General features: G+C 40.7%; 1 protein-coding gene across 1 annotated transcript in view; it reads right to left on the bottom strand.

The window, feature by feature from the left end:
- Window positions 1-929: 929 nt before the first annotated feature.
- Window positions 930-14,441, bottom strand: part of LOC138043282 (vesicular glutamate transporter 2-like) — a 125,626-nt gene continuing 112,114 nt past the window's right edge. The window contains exons 10-11 of the mRNA XM_068889472.1: window positions 2,724-2,962; window positions 930-2,036 (exon numbers count right to left, since the gene is read on the bottom strand). Of these exons, the coding sequence (XP_068745573.1) occupies window positions 1,884-2,036; window positions 2,724-2,962 (392 nt within the window). The 3' untranslated portion in view covers window positions 930-1,883. The remainder of the gene's footprint in view (window positions 2,037-2,723; window positions 2,963-14,441) is intronic.

The raw sequence follows: 14,441 nt of genomic DNA, 5'->3' as shown, positions 1-14,441 counted from the left end.
GGTCCGTATAGCAAAAAACTGTGACATCGGTCTTGAAGGGCAGCAGTTTCAAGGCATCGAACACAGTTTTTCCCTATACGGATCTCCCAGCGGGCAAACAACATATTTATTTTGACAATTGGGTGCATATTACTGTACGTATTTAAATTACAATAAATGGTATATTTTAAATATTTGATTCTCGTGCTATGGATTCATTTGGCATGACCATCCTCAAGGAACTCGTGTACTTCTGAAAGTATTTTAAGTGTCGAGATATAGTGCACATCTTCTCGCGTCACGCACGTGACAAAGTGACCTTTACTTGCACCACTGCACAAAAGTTTGGTCATCTTGGAAAGATGTTTTCACATCTCACATCTCACCTTCGTTTCTCTTTCATTTTTTTGTGCAAAAGATGTTTCGATGAGTCATTTCGTTTCATCTTAAACTGTTCAATTAGCGTTTCCTTTCTCAAGCACTGAGCAAGAATACCCATAGATCAGTAAAAAACAATGTGCTTAGTCACTTTGGAATAAATACACTATTTTTACCTCGTCTTCATGGTCCAGTGGTGATTGTCACCACCTGTAATGAGATAATCTGGGTCCGGGTATTCACTACATACACAGTCGAACATCATGAGAATCGCAATGTAAGGCCGATGTAAGAAGGACAGGCTTCTCTCTTTTCTTTTCTTTAGTGCTAAGTTAACCATACACCACTGTACCTTTGAAGGCCCGAGTATAGGCTACTTGTAGCCTCTTGTTGAATAAGGGTCAAGAAGAGAAAACACAGTTCAAAATGTTGAGAGGAGGAGGTGATTGATAAAGCAATTAGCACCAAAATACGTTACAGCAGAGGTAAGATTTGCATTTTTATGGCGTCTCTAAGTTTCGTCTCATTTCATCCCGCGATACGGAGTTATAAATAGCCTATTTGATGACCTTTGGAGGTCGCAAATATGAAGTGGCGTAGTATTACACACAAACATTTTTCCAGAGATATGCTTCGATCATTTGAAAGGGTATTTATCCGCCATTTAATGAGTGGAGTTTAACACAACTCAAAGGTTAAGCACATTCATAAACAAATGTTTTGTTAAGGGTGCTTTTTTATTAAAATTATATGTCTGTGAGAAAATATTCTTATTTTCCCGACACGATGACGGTAATGAAAAGACTGATATCAAAGTCACACAAACAACAAATGAAAGGTTACTTGAACGATTTTATACGTCTTTAGAGCGATTGAGAGCATTCATTGCCGATGAGAGTCCGCCAAAGTTGGGTTAAAATTCAGTGTCAAGATGGCCGTTCCTCGAGGGTCCCCGACGTTTGCACATTTCTCGAGAATAACACGATATATGAGGAAAGCAACTACATAGCGACTCTCAGGAATCAATGCCCTAAAAAACTAGTCCGTGCAATAGAATTTAGTGCAGTCAAGCACACTGTCTATAGGGAAGATATCCGTTTACAAACATTGTTTTTGTTATTCAAATGTGCCAACTACAGAAACAAAAAGCCCATTTGTTTCGACAGTCAATGAGGCTCTGGTTGGCACATTAATAACAATAGGTGACGTCAGCGTTATCTTCGCTATAGTTTGGAGAAATATGAATCTAGGTTAGAAATTTGAATTTATGTAACACTGCAATGAATGTGGCTGGAAAACGTTTTAAAATATGTACAAATTCCTCCAAACCAGAGTGGCATCACACTGTCTGGTCGTCAACTTGGTTGCAATGTGAACCATAACTTTGGTCACAAATTCATCCGTCTGTATACCGAGGTTTGTTGCACCCAGTTTTGTTTTCAAACCATTGTGCATCTTACAAACTCCATGCACATGCACTAAGTCGTGGACAAATTGTAAAGTTCAGACTGCTGCCTTTGGTTGCACTAGGAGTCCTCTTCTTGGCTGAAAGCAACTTCTTGTCTGCTAGGTAATGCCCAAGGCTGCCGCTCTCCTGATGCAAGCCAAGTATAGAATAATACTGCTATGGTATAGACGACTAATGTGATCCAGAACACTATACGCCATTCCTCTTGTTTCTAGAAGGCAAGAGATATCTCCTCATGTTTATTGCTAAATCTAGGGTACACCCGCACAACTTATCAGGTGCTAGAAATTGGCAAAATTCAGCTGCTACTTATCCAAACCAGAAAATTCGGGCTAAATCCAGGCAAGAGTGTTCCTGCAGATATCTTCTATTTCTTCTTTTCATGTGAAGTGGTATCAGAAAAATATAGTTTCCAAGACCCCAGGGTAATGCTCGTGCATTACCCTTGAGTCATGGTAACGTTGTCTGTAAATAGACCATTTTTGAATTGTCACAGCTGGACTATCTAGATCTAGCATGAATCGGAGGCTAATGCAGGCAAATTAATTTGTGTGTGAAAAGATTTGCCATCATTAGCTTCCATTTCATGCTAAATCCAGTCCAGCCGTGAGAACTCGAAAATGGTATATTCTCTGATTGAGGCAACCTAGAACAACTTGTTATTTTACTGAGTTTAATGAATATACATGGTGAAATCTACAAAATGACAATTTTCAAGTAAAATTCACACAAATGTTCTGTCTTGTGTGGTCATACGAGACGGAGCACATTCTTGTGAATCTGAGCAAGGGTTAACCAAGTAGCTTCTACCAGCCTGTTAAAAGGGCCTCGGCAGAAAATGTTCCAGTTTTGCTTTAGAGACCACTGCAGACACAAAAATGAATGGAATGAAACTTACTTTATGTGATGTGACGAAGCCTGTAATTTGTGGACTGATGAATCCAGGTGTTGATGCAAATGTATTAGTGAGACCCATAAGAATGCCTGCAAATGGAGGAGCAATGTCTAAATGGTTAACAGCGTAACCAATGGCATTCAGACCAGAGAATCCAACGCCCAAGATTAGGAATATAACACTTGTCCGTGGTTGTTGGGTGTATCCTGTCGCTACGATAAACACTCCTGCTAGGAGACAACCTGGCAATGCAAAACGTGTTTCAATGAGCAATTTAGGTACATAAATCTCCAACTCTTAAGCTAAAAGTAGGAGTATCTGTTGTCTTTATTGTCAACATTATCTAAGTTATTTTCATACTTCAAGGACCTATCTTGGACATCATCTTGGACTCACACTAAGGTAGTTTCAGGGTTAGGGTTTAGAAGATTTTGCTCAGATTATTGGCATCAGCATTGTGAACTAGTTGGAAGCAGACAACGTTCTCGATACTTTGGATATAAATGGGAGATTAGAGATGGGCGGATGTGCTATTCAGGCATTTAGGTATGCAGGCAGAAGACAACGTATGATTGACAATTTCAGTGATGACAGGCGACAATAAGGGCAAACATGGTTTAAGTATAGTTACAGGGACCGGGTCAAGATCGCAGCATTTCATTTAGATGATATGAGTTCAGATAGTTGTGCAGACTGCAGTGGCTGAAAAGTAGTAAGTTTACATGCAGGAGGATCAACAGTAGGGCCACAGGAAATACCAGATCAATATCGGTAGTAGCCACAAGCTGTGCACAGATCGTGTCAATTTTCTCGGCAAAGAATTCACTGAAGTTTTGAGCCAGCTGCTTATCTGTGGGACAAGTTGGGAAACGAGCCTCGGGTTTGCGGTTGGGGAGTTGGTCGATGGACCGGAACAGTGTACGTTGATCACCGGGTTTATCCTCGATTAAAGAGAAGTAGATCTCTTTAGCATTTCTTACTAAATCCTTCACCATACGACACTGTTCTATGTTTCGTAGATGGGCAAGATCGGATTTAGTACAACGCCACTTCCTCTCAAAACGTCTTCTTTTTCTCTTAGCCTGGAGAATATCAGGTGTGAACCATGGAGAAAGTGAGGGCACAGAAACAGACCGCTGTTTTAACGGTGCATGGCTATCCAGTAAAGACGAAAGTGTATTACAGTAGGAATTACCCAGTGTTGACACATCCACATAATAATATTACTTTAACTGATCAGAATTCAGGAGATCACAAATAAAGCCATCGATGTTTACATAACGTAAGTTAAGAGAAATCTTTACACCCTCTCTCTCAAAAACTAGTAATTAAAAAGTCAGCCTAAAGCGTAGTAATTCGCTTACTCGACTGCAATTTAACGATCAAACAAAGCTGCTCACGACTGGACCTCTATTTCACACAATAAGCAAGGGCACCCAACGAGCAAATTCAGCCAAAGGCCCTTGAGAGACATTTCTTAGCCCCTTGTAACGAAATGTTTTGAACAGTTTGACTTTCCCGAACACATATTTCACCAAAGATTATCGTTGGGTGCCCCTGAAAAAGCCTTCAAGTCGAAAGGTATTAATTTAATTTGGACAGTAATTATAAATTCAGTTCCGAAATAAGCTTTCACAGGGACAGGGAACTACCACATTCACGAATTTGATTGGCTAAAATCGATATTGACCGTGGTCTAGATTTTCCCAACTACACCGGCACGTAAACTTAAAGCTGAGTGTTTATTTTTAATTTTTTTAGTGCTGCTTTTTTCTCTAAATTGCAATTTTTGGCATATCTTTAGAAGCTCTGATAAGGTTACATGCTGCCTGGAGGACCTATGACTGCAACAGAAACGAAAGGAGAGCGAAAGAGAACGACAACGACAAAACAGAATACCAGTAATAGCTCAAACTGGGTGGAAGAAGTTACTCCACAAATTCTTTTCTTGGACACTAAACCGTTTGGATGAGTTATTTCAGGTGGATGCATATTTCTAAAAAGTGGTGTAGTCGTTTTTTCCTTTGTTCAGGAATTTATTCTCAACTGGAATTAAATAACAATCATCTGTACTCTTTTTGGACAGAAACTCCGTTTGCCTAACTGTTTTTTGATGTGCCTCGACAGTGACAAGAAAATTTTGCGCTTATGTTATAAACATGTAATCGCAATGAGTTCTCGTAAAAGTAAGGAGAAATATCACCAGGTTGTGTTTTCAGAAGATTGTTTGAAGCACGTTCAGGTAAGCTTAATTTGTTAGAGATCTTGTTTGAAGTTTGTCCTTTCTAGCCGATCTGGTTCTAAGCTGGCGTGTTTCAATGAAATACATCAAAATGTAAATGATCTCGTTTTCAGAGAATACAGTACATAAAAAAAACTCCTTGTTTGACCTTCCGTTCGCTTGCTAAGAATTTGCTTGTTTTCTTGTAGAACTCTTGCGATTCAAGAAAAATTTATTGCCTAACTGGTGAATTCGACAGTAAATTTCGCTGGAAAAATCGATATCACACTCATGCGATTCATGCGATCAGTCGGTTTTTTGGGTGAAATTAACCATGGAATTCACTAGTGGTCACTAGTTGGGCAGCGAAAAAAATGACATAATTAAGCAATATCCAAAACGCGGACAATTCCAAAGCATTTTATTTTCACTAATCCTACAGCCAGTAAGAATAAACAACCCGGGAGCTCCGCTTTTAGGCTTGGCTAAATCTATATATTAAGATGAGTGTTTTCTATTAAAATATAAATCTTTGTATTCTTCTCTAAAGAGGTAGAGGATCTATGATGAGCGAGTTTAAACGGAAAAACATAAAAGAAACCAATAAAAACAGAAAAATGATGTTAATCCAAAAGTTGAGCGGGTAATATTTAAGGAATTTGAACAGTGCACGGCTTTTGGAGCAAGACGTCGCCGGTTCTATTCTCGGTGACCTTTGATCCATGTAACTATATCTTTAATTATTAAAAAATGAACTACAGATATCAGATTTTCAGCATTTTCATTGGCTCACCGGATACAGGCTATCAGTTCATATGCCTGCTGTACCTAATATGGTCAAGGAACGCTTCAGCAATAAAGCAAGTTCAAATGATTTTTGCAGCTCTGAGAAAAAATGGCCGACAAAAGCTTTTTTGGACCGGAATTGAGCGAGGCAGAAATCGGTGCTTCAGTGGAAGAGTTGTCGATCCTGGAGTTTTTAATAAAACAGCTATTCTACTCGGGCTTGCTGGATATAAACTGATTTTGACCAACTTGGTTATCTAACATTTCATATCCAGCGTGCCCTCGTAGGATAATTGTTAAATATCCGTAAAATTGAGTACTGACAAAGGTAGGGGGTAAAGAGCGCACCGTCGGCTTCCGTTGGCACCAGTTTTGTAACTGAAGGAACTATCCACGTTAAATAAGGTGACTTTAACTTTACCTTCAACGATTGGTTTAAATGAAAAGGTGAACCACAAGATATCAAATTTTCAATCCTATTAAAAGGCAAAGACTTTTGATAAGTACAACAAAAAAGTATAATAGAATGAAATTCATTTTGATTCAAATCGCTGAAAGGCTAGTTAACTGCCAAAACAAAAATCACACTGTTTGTGCTTAAAGCGCTAATACGATGAAAAAATCAGCTCTCGTTTTTCTTCACATTTCGAAAGTATTTGCGTTGATTGGTCAATAGGCGGATTTTTTTGTATTTTTGTACTATTTATTTGAACTCCACTTTTTAAATTTAACGGTCCGTCATTCCTTGGTGCAGTTTCGACTGATAAGCTTTCAGTGATCTGGATCGGGGAGAAAGTGACGTTATTTACTCACTAGCTTAAAATTGCAGTGTGTGAATACGGCTTAATTAGCATGCAGCACGAGCAGGGTTGTCAAATTCGTGTTCTGCATACTAATGAAGCCGCATTCACACACTGCATTTTTAAGCTAGTAAGTAAATGAGGTCACTTTCTCCTCGAACCAGATCACTGAAAGCTTATAGGTCGAAACTGCATCAAGTAATGGCGGACCGTTAAATTAAAAAAGTGGAGTTCAAATAAGTAGTCTTTCTCTTGAAACTACTACAAAATATTCCATCTATTGGGCAATCAATGCAAATACTTTCGAAATGTGAAGAAAAACGAGAGTTCATATTCATGTGTTCGTATAATACTCCCCTTGCATCCTGGGAAATGCTAAAGTAACATCTCCCTTTTTTTTCCAAAAATGAAATGAAAGCAAAAAAGAAAAAAAAGGAAAAAAACTATGCCTAGAGTATAATATGAACGACCACTTAGCAACAACATAGGTGATCGAACAGAGATATAAGACTAAATGAAAATGTTTATCGTGACTCTTCTCGAAAGTCAAAGGAAAATAAATGTTCAACAAACAAAGTTCATAGTCAACATATCAAGGTTCTATTTCACAAACTCCGTAAATTTGGATGGTCGCTTGCTAATTCGGCCACTCCGAGTCACAAGAGCTCTTGCTTGGTCTTTGTCATGAACTTCAGGGACACTAAATTGAACACTGGAACTCTCAGGATCGGATTTAACTGGAACTTGACCAGCACTGGCTTGTGTGACTTGAAGCTGATCTTGTGGCTTGCTTGGAACTTGACGGGTGAACTTGCGATTCCGCCTATATTAGGGGGCATGGCTCAACTTTTGCAACACAGGACCCTCTCCCCCAAGCAGCCTTAGGATTGGTTGGCTGACGTCTCACTGGTTTCCTAAGAAGCTCAGGTAATGGCATGCTTGTTGTAGCTTGCTTTGCCTGGCTACTTGCCTCTTTGTTTTAAGGTTGTCGCACACGCCGGCTGCTACTTCCGGTTTTAGTAGAATCGCAGAGGTAGGAATGGTGGTTGGAGTCCTGCGGGACATGAGCTTTTGAACTGGACTTAACCCCATAGCTGTCTGGAGTGTTTCTCCATTCAAATAGAGACATTTGAATATCTTTGTTGGCACGTTTTACTTTCTTCATCAGCGTCTTGGTTATCTAAAGAGCTGATTCAGCCTTTCCGTTACTCTGACTATGCAATGGTGAGGAAGTTGTATGCTGAAATTCCCATTCCCGGGCAAATTGTGCAAACTGTGCGGTGGAACATTGAGGACGATTATCTGTGACCATGTCAGCAATGCCATGTCTTGTCTTTTTATAACAATGATCACTGTTTCGGCGGTCGTGTCTTGCAGGGGATCTAATTCAAAACAGTCACTGTAGTAATCGGCAGCAGTTACTAGCTAATTTTGATTGCCAAGTATAAATATGTCTAGAGCAACTTTTGACCATGGGGTATCAGGAAGCTTGTGTGTCATCAAAGGCTCCTTCTGTTGTCTAGCCAGAAAGTCATTGCAAACTTCACAGTTCTGAACAGTTTCTTTCATTTGACTTGCCATGCCAGGCCAAAAAAACACATACGTGCTCGACGAACACCATCCTCAACACCAAGGTGGCTGGATTGAACTCTGGCAATCATCTGAGGTCTCCTACAAACAAAGATAATCACTTAAATTCCTTTGTAAAGAACTCCATCTTCAAAATTCCAATAGTCGCGGATGCAAATAGGACCAGCTTCTCTTCAAGCTGGCCACCCTGTTATGACTGTATTAATTGGGGTTTGTAGTGTGGCATCTGCTAATGCGCATTGCTTGATCTGCTGATGAGTACCGTCAGATAGGCGCATGTGATTAACTTCCTTGATCTCAGCAATCTCGTGAAACAGCTTCTCTTCTTCCTTGAGCTGGAAGATTTGGAACTCAGGAACATTTTCGTGTAGCGTGTGATCCAATTGGAGATAAGCTCTGCTTAGCATATCTTGTTCAGATTCAAATTCAGACTGCGGGCTCGCCTCAATAAGCTTAGTAGATTGCAATCGTGATATGCTAGAGCTTGTTCTATGGCTTCTCCACTGCCATAACACAGGATCTCATTTGCAATTACTTCTACACTTTTCAGGCCTACAAGAGCTTCATTCTGACGGCGCTGGTATTCCTCAGGGGCGCTACTAATTGCTTGTGGCATCCGAAGGTAGCGGTAACAGACAAATGGGTCTAGAATGTAGTCAACAGAGAACTCTCTTCATCAAGTTTCACTTGATAGAAACCGTCCTTTGCATCTAGAACTGTAAAAACTTTAGCATTTGTTAGTTTGGGCAGGACTTCCTCTACTGTAGGCATTTGATATTTAGGCCTCTTAATGGCCCTGCTCAGATCTCGCAGATCGATACACACACGCAACTTGCCGGGTTTCTGTACTGCAACAAGGCTACTAATCCATTCAGCTGACCCATTTTCCTTGACGATTACTCCTTGTTTTTCCATTTGATCACTTTTCTCTTTGAGTTTATCTCTTACAGGAACTGGAACTCTTCGAGGCACGTGTTTTAGAGGCTTGACACTTGGATCAACGTTGATGTGGTATTCACCTGGGAGGCAACCCTAACCACAGAACACGTCGTCATAATCTTGCAAAAGATCATCGGAGGACAAGGGTTTATACTGCTCACCGCTAAGTGCGTGAATAGACTGGCTTTTTTTCCTAGAGAGATCCAGTCTTGCTTGACACAAGTACTGCCATCAATGATAGGCAATGGTATGTTGCGTTTAGGACCATTGTTGAGACTGACAGTAAGGGTGTAAGATCCCAGTGGTTCAACCATCCGTGCATCATACAACTTTATAATGTCCTTCACCACTCTGCAATATGTTCAACAAATCTGTTTTGGACATTGCACTGCATGTTGCTCCTGTATCTAGCTGGTTTATAACTGTGGGACTCTATTCCGTGTGAAAAGTAAGAGGGACTTTGAAAGTGGTCCTGCTGGAGCTGTTACTAAAAGCTCCAACACGCTCTGTGGTGAAAACTGAGTCATCTGATTCATTGTCATCTTCAAGAAACCTTGTGTCCCACTTGTGTAGTGTATTTTCTTAGCAGTTGGGTTGGCAATTTCTTCTGACCTCTACACTTGACTGCAGAATAGCCATGCTTACCACACTTGTGACGAATCTTTCCTGTAGCAGAGCACTTGGCTCTGTCATAAGGGTGATTGGTGCCACAATATTTACAAGGAACTTTTATATTTACTTTCTGTGAACTTTCTTTTCTTGGCTTGGTTGCATGACCACTACGGTTGCGCTTATCCTTAGCAGAATTATTTCTACTAGTTACATGAACTGTCTGGGAAGAATCAACTACTGTATCATTAAAATGGTCTTTGTGGACTCTCGCAAACTCACTGGCTCTAAGGGCTTCAATGCACCTAGTGAACCCTGGAACTGGGCGCTCCCTGAGTAGGCGGTCTCGAGTGGATAAATCTCGGGTGCCAATAACTAGTCGGTCACGAATTAAACTCTCACAAAGGCCTTCAGCCTGGACCTTCTTTGCCTTCTTGTGTAACTCGGTAGCTGTAATATAGTGTTGCCAAGATTGTCTAAACAATTGACAATTGGTGGACACATCGTCTTTTACATTCATAGACTGTGGCGGCGGTATATTGTGGAAGGGCATGGTAACACTTCAAATCCTTTGTACTCACAGTCTTGGTGCTTTTGAAAGCAGGGCAAATCCAATATGGCGGCTACTGTACTGAAGGAAAACACTTGATAAAGCAACACAGGATTTGCGCGCAACGAGGAAAAAATACTCTCTTCAAAACTTTCAGTTGTAAAAATCGAGAGAGAGAGCGAGCATGGCCGCCGGACGCAAGTTACCGAGTTCTCCAAAGAATTGGTTCTCTCTGCTTATTTTGGTCTCTCTATCTCTTCAAGTTATAAAATATGAGCAGATTTATTTAAAACCTTTTAAATCGCAGCACGAACAACCATTGTGGCAGGTCCTTTATTTCTTCTAGAGTCCTCCATGTTACAAAAGGTTTACGCACCTTCCAGCTTCCTCGTATCACTCTTGGAGGCGACATACATACGAACCCTGGACCTTCAAATACTTCCAAGTATTACCTTTCATGCTTCTATCAGAACGTCAGGAGCTTAAAAGCTGTCTGCTGTGATATTAATTCCTACCTGTCAAAACTACAACCATTACGAGACCTCATTCATGGATTTGATTTGGATATTCTTTGTTCGACGGAAACCTGGCTCAACGAGAGTATTTCTGACTTTGAAATCCTGCCCACTGGGTATGATATCTACAAAAATGATCGCCAAAATCGAACTGGTGGTGGAGTTCTGATCGCAATCAAGTCATCACTAAGTTCAAGCCAAGTATGTTTCACAGATCTTCCCTCAGAATTTGAGGTTGTCATGGTAAAAACAGAAAACCTAAAGTACAAGAGAAAAATTCTCATCATGTCCTGCTATCGCCCACCGAATGACGCAAGGTTTGTGACTCATTTTATAAAGGCTTTGAATCTAGTTGATTTCAACAATTATCATTCTTAAAATTTAAAAAACGATCTCTGGCTAAAATGATTAAAAAAAATTACGAGCTTTCGACTGCCCGAACTGCAGCTCGTAATTTTTTAATCATTTTAGCCAGAGATCGTTTTTTAAATTTTAACTATGTTTCATCCTAGCTGCGGCCCTTCAATATTTTCAATTATCATTCTGTTGTATTTATGGGTGATTTAAAATTTCCTAATATACACTGGATTGATAGATCTGGTTTTTCACACTGTACTACAAATGACGAAAATAGGCTGGTGGATATCTTAAAAAGACTTGTATAAGATAAGCGCAAGGCTCTGTCTGTTCCAACAAAAGACGACACCATTGTTTTTGTCCCTGCTAACAAAGGGAAGTGCGTTGTGGTTTTAGACAAAGAGGATTATAACAGCAAATGTACAGACCTTTTAAAAGACAGGAATACTTACAAGCCAGTAGGATATAATCCAATGCATGGATTTAAAGAGAAAGTCACTAAATTCTCGGCAAAGCTTTTCCATGACCGTACCATCAACGTGGATGAAAAGAGGAAACAAGACCCGCCATCAGAACCAACTATTCCTGCCTTCTATGATCTACCCAAAATTCACAAACCCGAACCCATCCCTGTAAGACCAATTGTGAGTAGTATTGACTCGGTGACGTACAATTTAGCTAAATATGCTGCTTCTGTCCTTGGGCCACTGTTTGGAACAACATCACACCATATTGAAATCAAAAGAGATTTTATGGAGAAGATCAAGGGTTTCAAACAACAAGAGGACAAGGTTGTTACGTCTTATGATGTCGCTGCATTGTTTGCGTCATTTTCACCGAATGTCGCCATTCAGGTTGTGTGAAACCGTTTGGAATCAGACCAAACTCTCCGGTTGAGCTAATCAAACTTTGTCTCAAAACTACCTATTTTTCCTTTGTAGGAAAGTTTTACGTGCAAGTACACGGCTGTGCTGTGGGGTGCCCGTATACTCCATCGTAGCGAACCTCTGTATGGAGGCCTTCGAACAGCAGGCGTTAAACTCCTACACGTGTAGGCCTCCCAGACTGTGGCTCCACTACGTAGACGCCACATTTGTGGTGCTACCTTAGAAAGAGATCCACCTTTTTTTTCGACCGTATTAACAGCGTCAACTCCCATATTCGGTTCACTCAAGAGTCGACTCATGATAATGACATTGCTTTTCTGGATTGCCATGTTCATGTGAATAGCGATGGAAGTCTAGCAACAAAAGTGTACAGGAAATCTACCCACACTGATAATTATCTACAATTTGACTCCCACCATCTCTTAATACAGAAGCTTGGGGTTTTCCGGACACTTAGTCACAGAGTGGAACAGGTGATCAGTGATCCCGACACCTTGACAAATGAGAAAAACCATATCAAGAAGTAACTCCGAAAATGCGGGTATCCTGACTGGGGGTTCAGCGGAAACCAAAAAGATCACAATGAACGGGGGCGGGGCGGGTGGCATTGACAACATCAAGAGGGGACACGAGGCCTGGGCAACCATCCCTTACATACGAGTCCTATCTGAGAATAATAAAAACATTCTCAAAGAACACGGCGTAACAACGTTTTACAAACTCCAGAACACTCTAAGACAACAGTTGGTCAAGGTTAAAGACGAACAACCGTTTGAGAAGCATTCCAACCTTGTATATGATACTACCTGTGGAGGGGAGGGCTGCGCCGAAACCTCTGTGGGAGAGACATTTCAGTCCATCAGAGCCAGGCTGAAACAACATCAATGGCCGAACTCCAATCCTATTCAAAATCGGCAGCTTATTGCCACCTGAAGGACACGGGACACGGGACACGTGTTGGATTCGAAGGGAGTCAAGATCCTAGATAAAGAGCGAGAGTGGCGAAGGAGGGGGATAAAGAAAGCAATATGGGAAAGGGTGGAGGATCCAACCCTGAACAAAAAGGAAGGGGGGGGGGGGCGCTCCGGTTCTCTCTGTCTCACACTTGGGACCGGGCCCTCGTCTCTGTTCCTCGACATTTGTCACATGATAGTGAACTACCACGTGACAAACTTCACTGATGAAGACTGATGGTTTCAGTCGAAACGTCTGTTAATAATTAAGACCAAAATTCCAGAAAAAGATTTAGATAATTCCTCGTGGCTGGATAAATTTCGGGATTTAGTCTTGACCAACAATTCAGACAGTATCTCTTCTCTCCAAGTGGTGTTGCTATTAGGGAAATTGAAATTCCATCTGATTGCTACCCCATATTGTTTGACATCGTGGTTTCCTATTTTTTCAAGACTCCTGCAAAGTGTTTACGTTACAACTTTAAAATGCAAATTGTGAAGTCATTAGTCAGACCTTACATCAACTCCCTTTAAGCTCTGGTCTAGTTAATATCGCATCCCAGGAGGATTTCGATGAAGCCTTGGAATTGGGGGAATGATCAACACGTTTGTCCCTAAAGTACCTGCACGCAATCCAATCATCCCCCGTGGATCAAGGATGGCCTAGCAAGAGCGATACGAAAAAAAAACTTTTGGAGGAAAGTCAGAAATTGTAATAATCCTGTACTATTGGAAAAGTTTCGTAAAAACAGACAATCTATTAAGATATGGATTCGTTCTGCAAGAAAGAAATACCTTGCTCACATTGCTAATGAAGTTTATCATAAAAGTAAAAGATTTTTGTCTTACTTCTCCTTCAAAAACAAAAGGAAACCGATCTCTCATAAAATATATTATGGCGCGGACGTCTTTTCCAACCACCGTGCACGCTCCAACGCCTTCTTCTAAGTACTTTCAGTCCATCTATAAAGATCACATTGGTTGTAGCGATATTTTAGAGGAGCTTGTTCCTTTGGGATCCGATCTAGGTCTCTGTGAAAGAGGTGACGTCTCTCCTTTAATCCATGAATGTAAGCAAATCAGTCGGACCTGATGGTTTATCTAATATTATTTTAAAGGAGTGCGCAGAGGTTTTGCCTCCTTCCATAACAGCGTTTATCAACTTTGGGTTAAGCCACGGCTTGTGTCTTAGCAAGAGGAAGTACGCCAATATAACTCCGGTTCAGAAAAAAAGACAAACGTGATGACGTCTGCAACTACCAACCAATCTCACTGCTACCTGTTGTATCTAAATTCCGGAATATGTTGTTGCCAACGAATTGACCAAACATATCAATAATCAACTCTACAACCTACAGTATAACTTCCAAAGTGGCAGATCATGTGTGGCCCAACTTCTTTTGGTGAACCAAGAAATTGGTAAACATTTGGATGCTGGATTAGAAAGCGATTTGATATTATTGGATTCTGCTAATGCATTTGACTCGGTTTGTCACAAAAAGCTGCAAAAGCTA

The sequence above is a fragment of the Montipora capricornis genome, chromosome 3 (assembly GCF_036669925.1).
Source record: "Montipora capricornis isolate CH-2021 chromosome 3, ASM3666992v2, whole genome shotgun sequence".
NCBI classification, from domain to species: Eukaryota; Metazoa; Cnidaria; class Anthozoa; order Scleractinia; family Acroporidae; genus Montipora; species Montipora capricornis.
The sequence above is the reverse complement of the archived record's forward strand: the minus strand, read 5'-3'. Positions and strand labels throughout refer to the sequence as shown.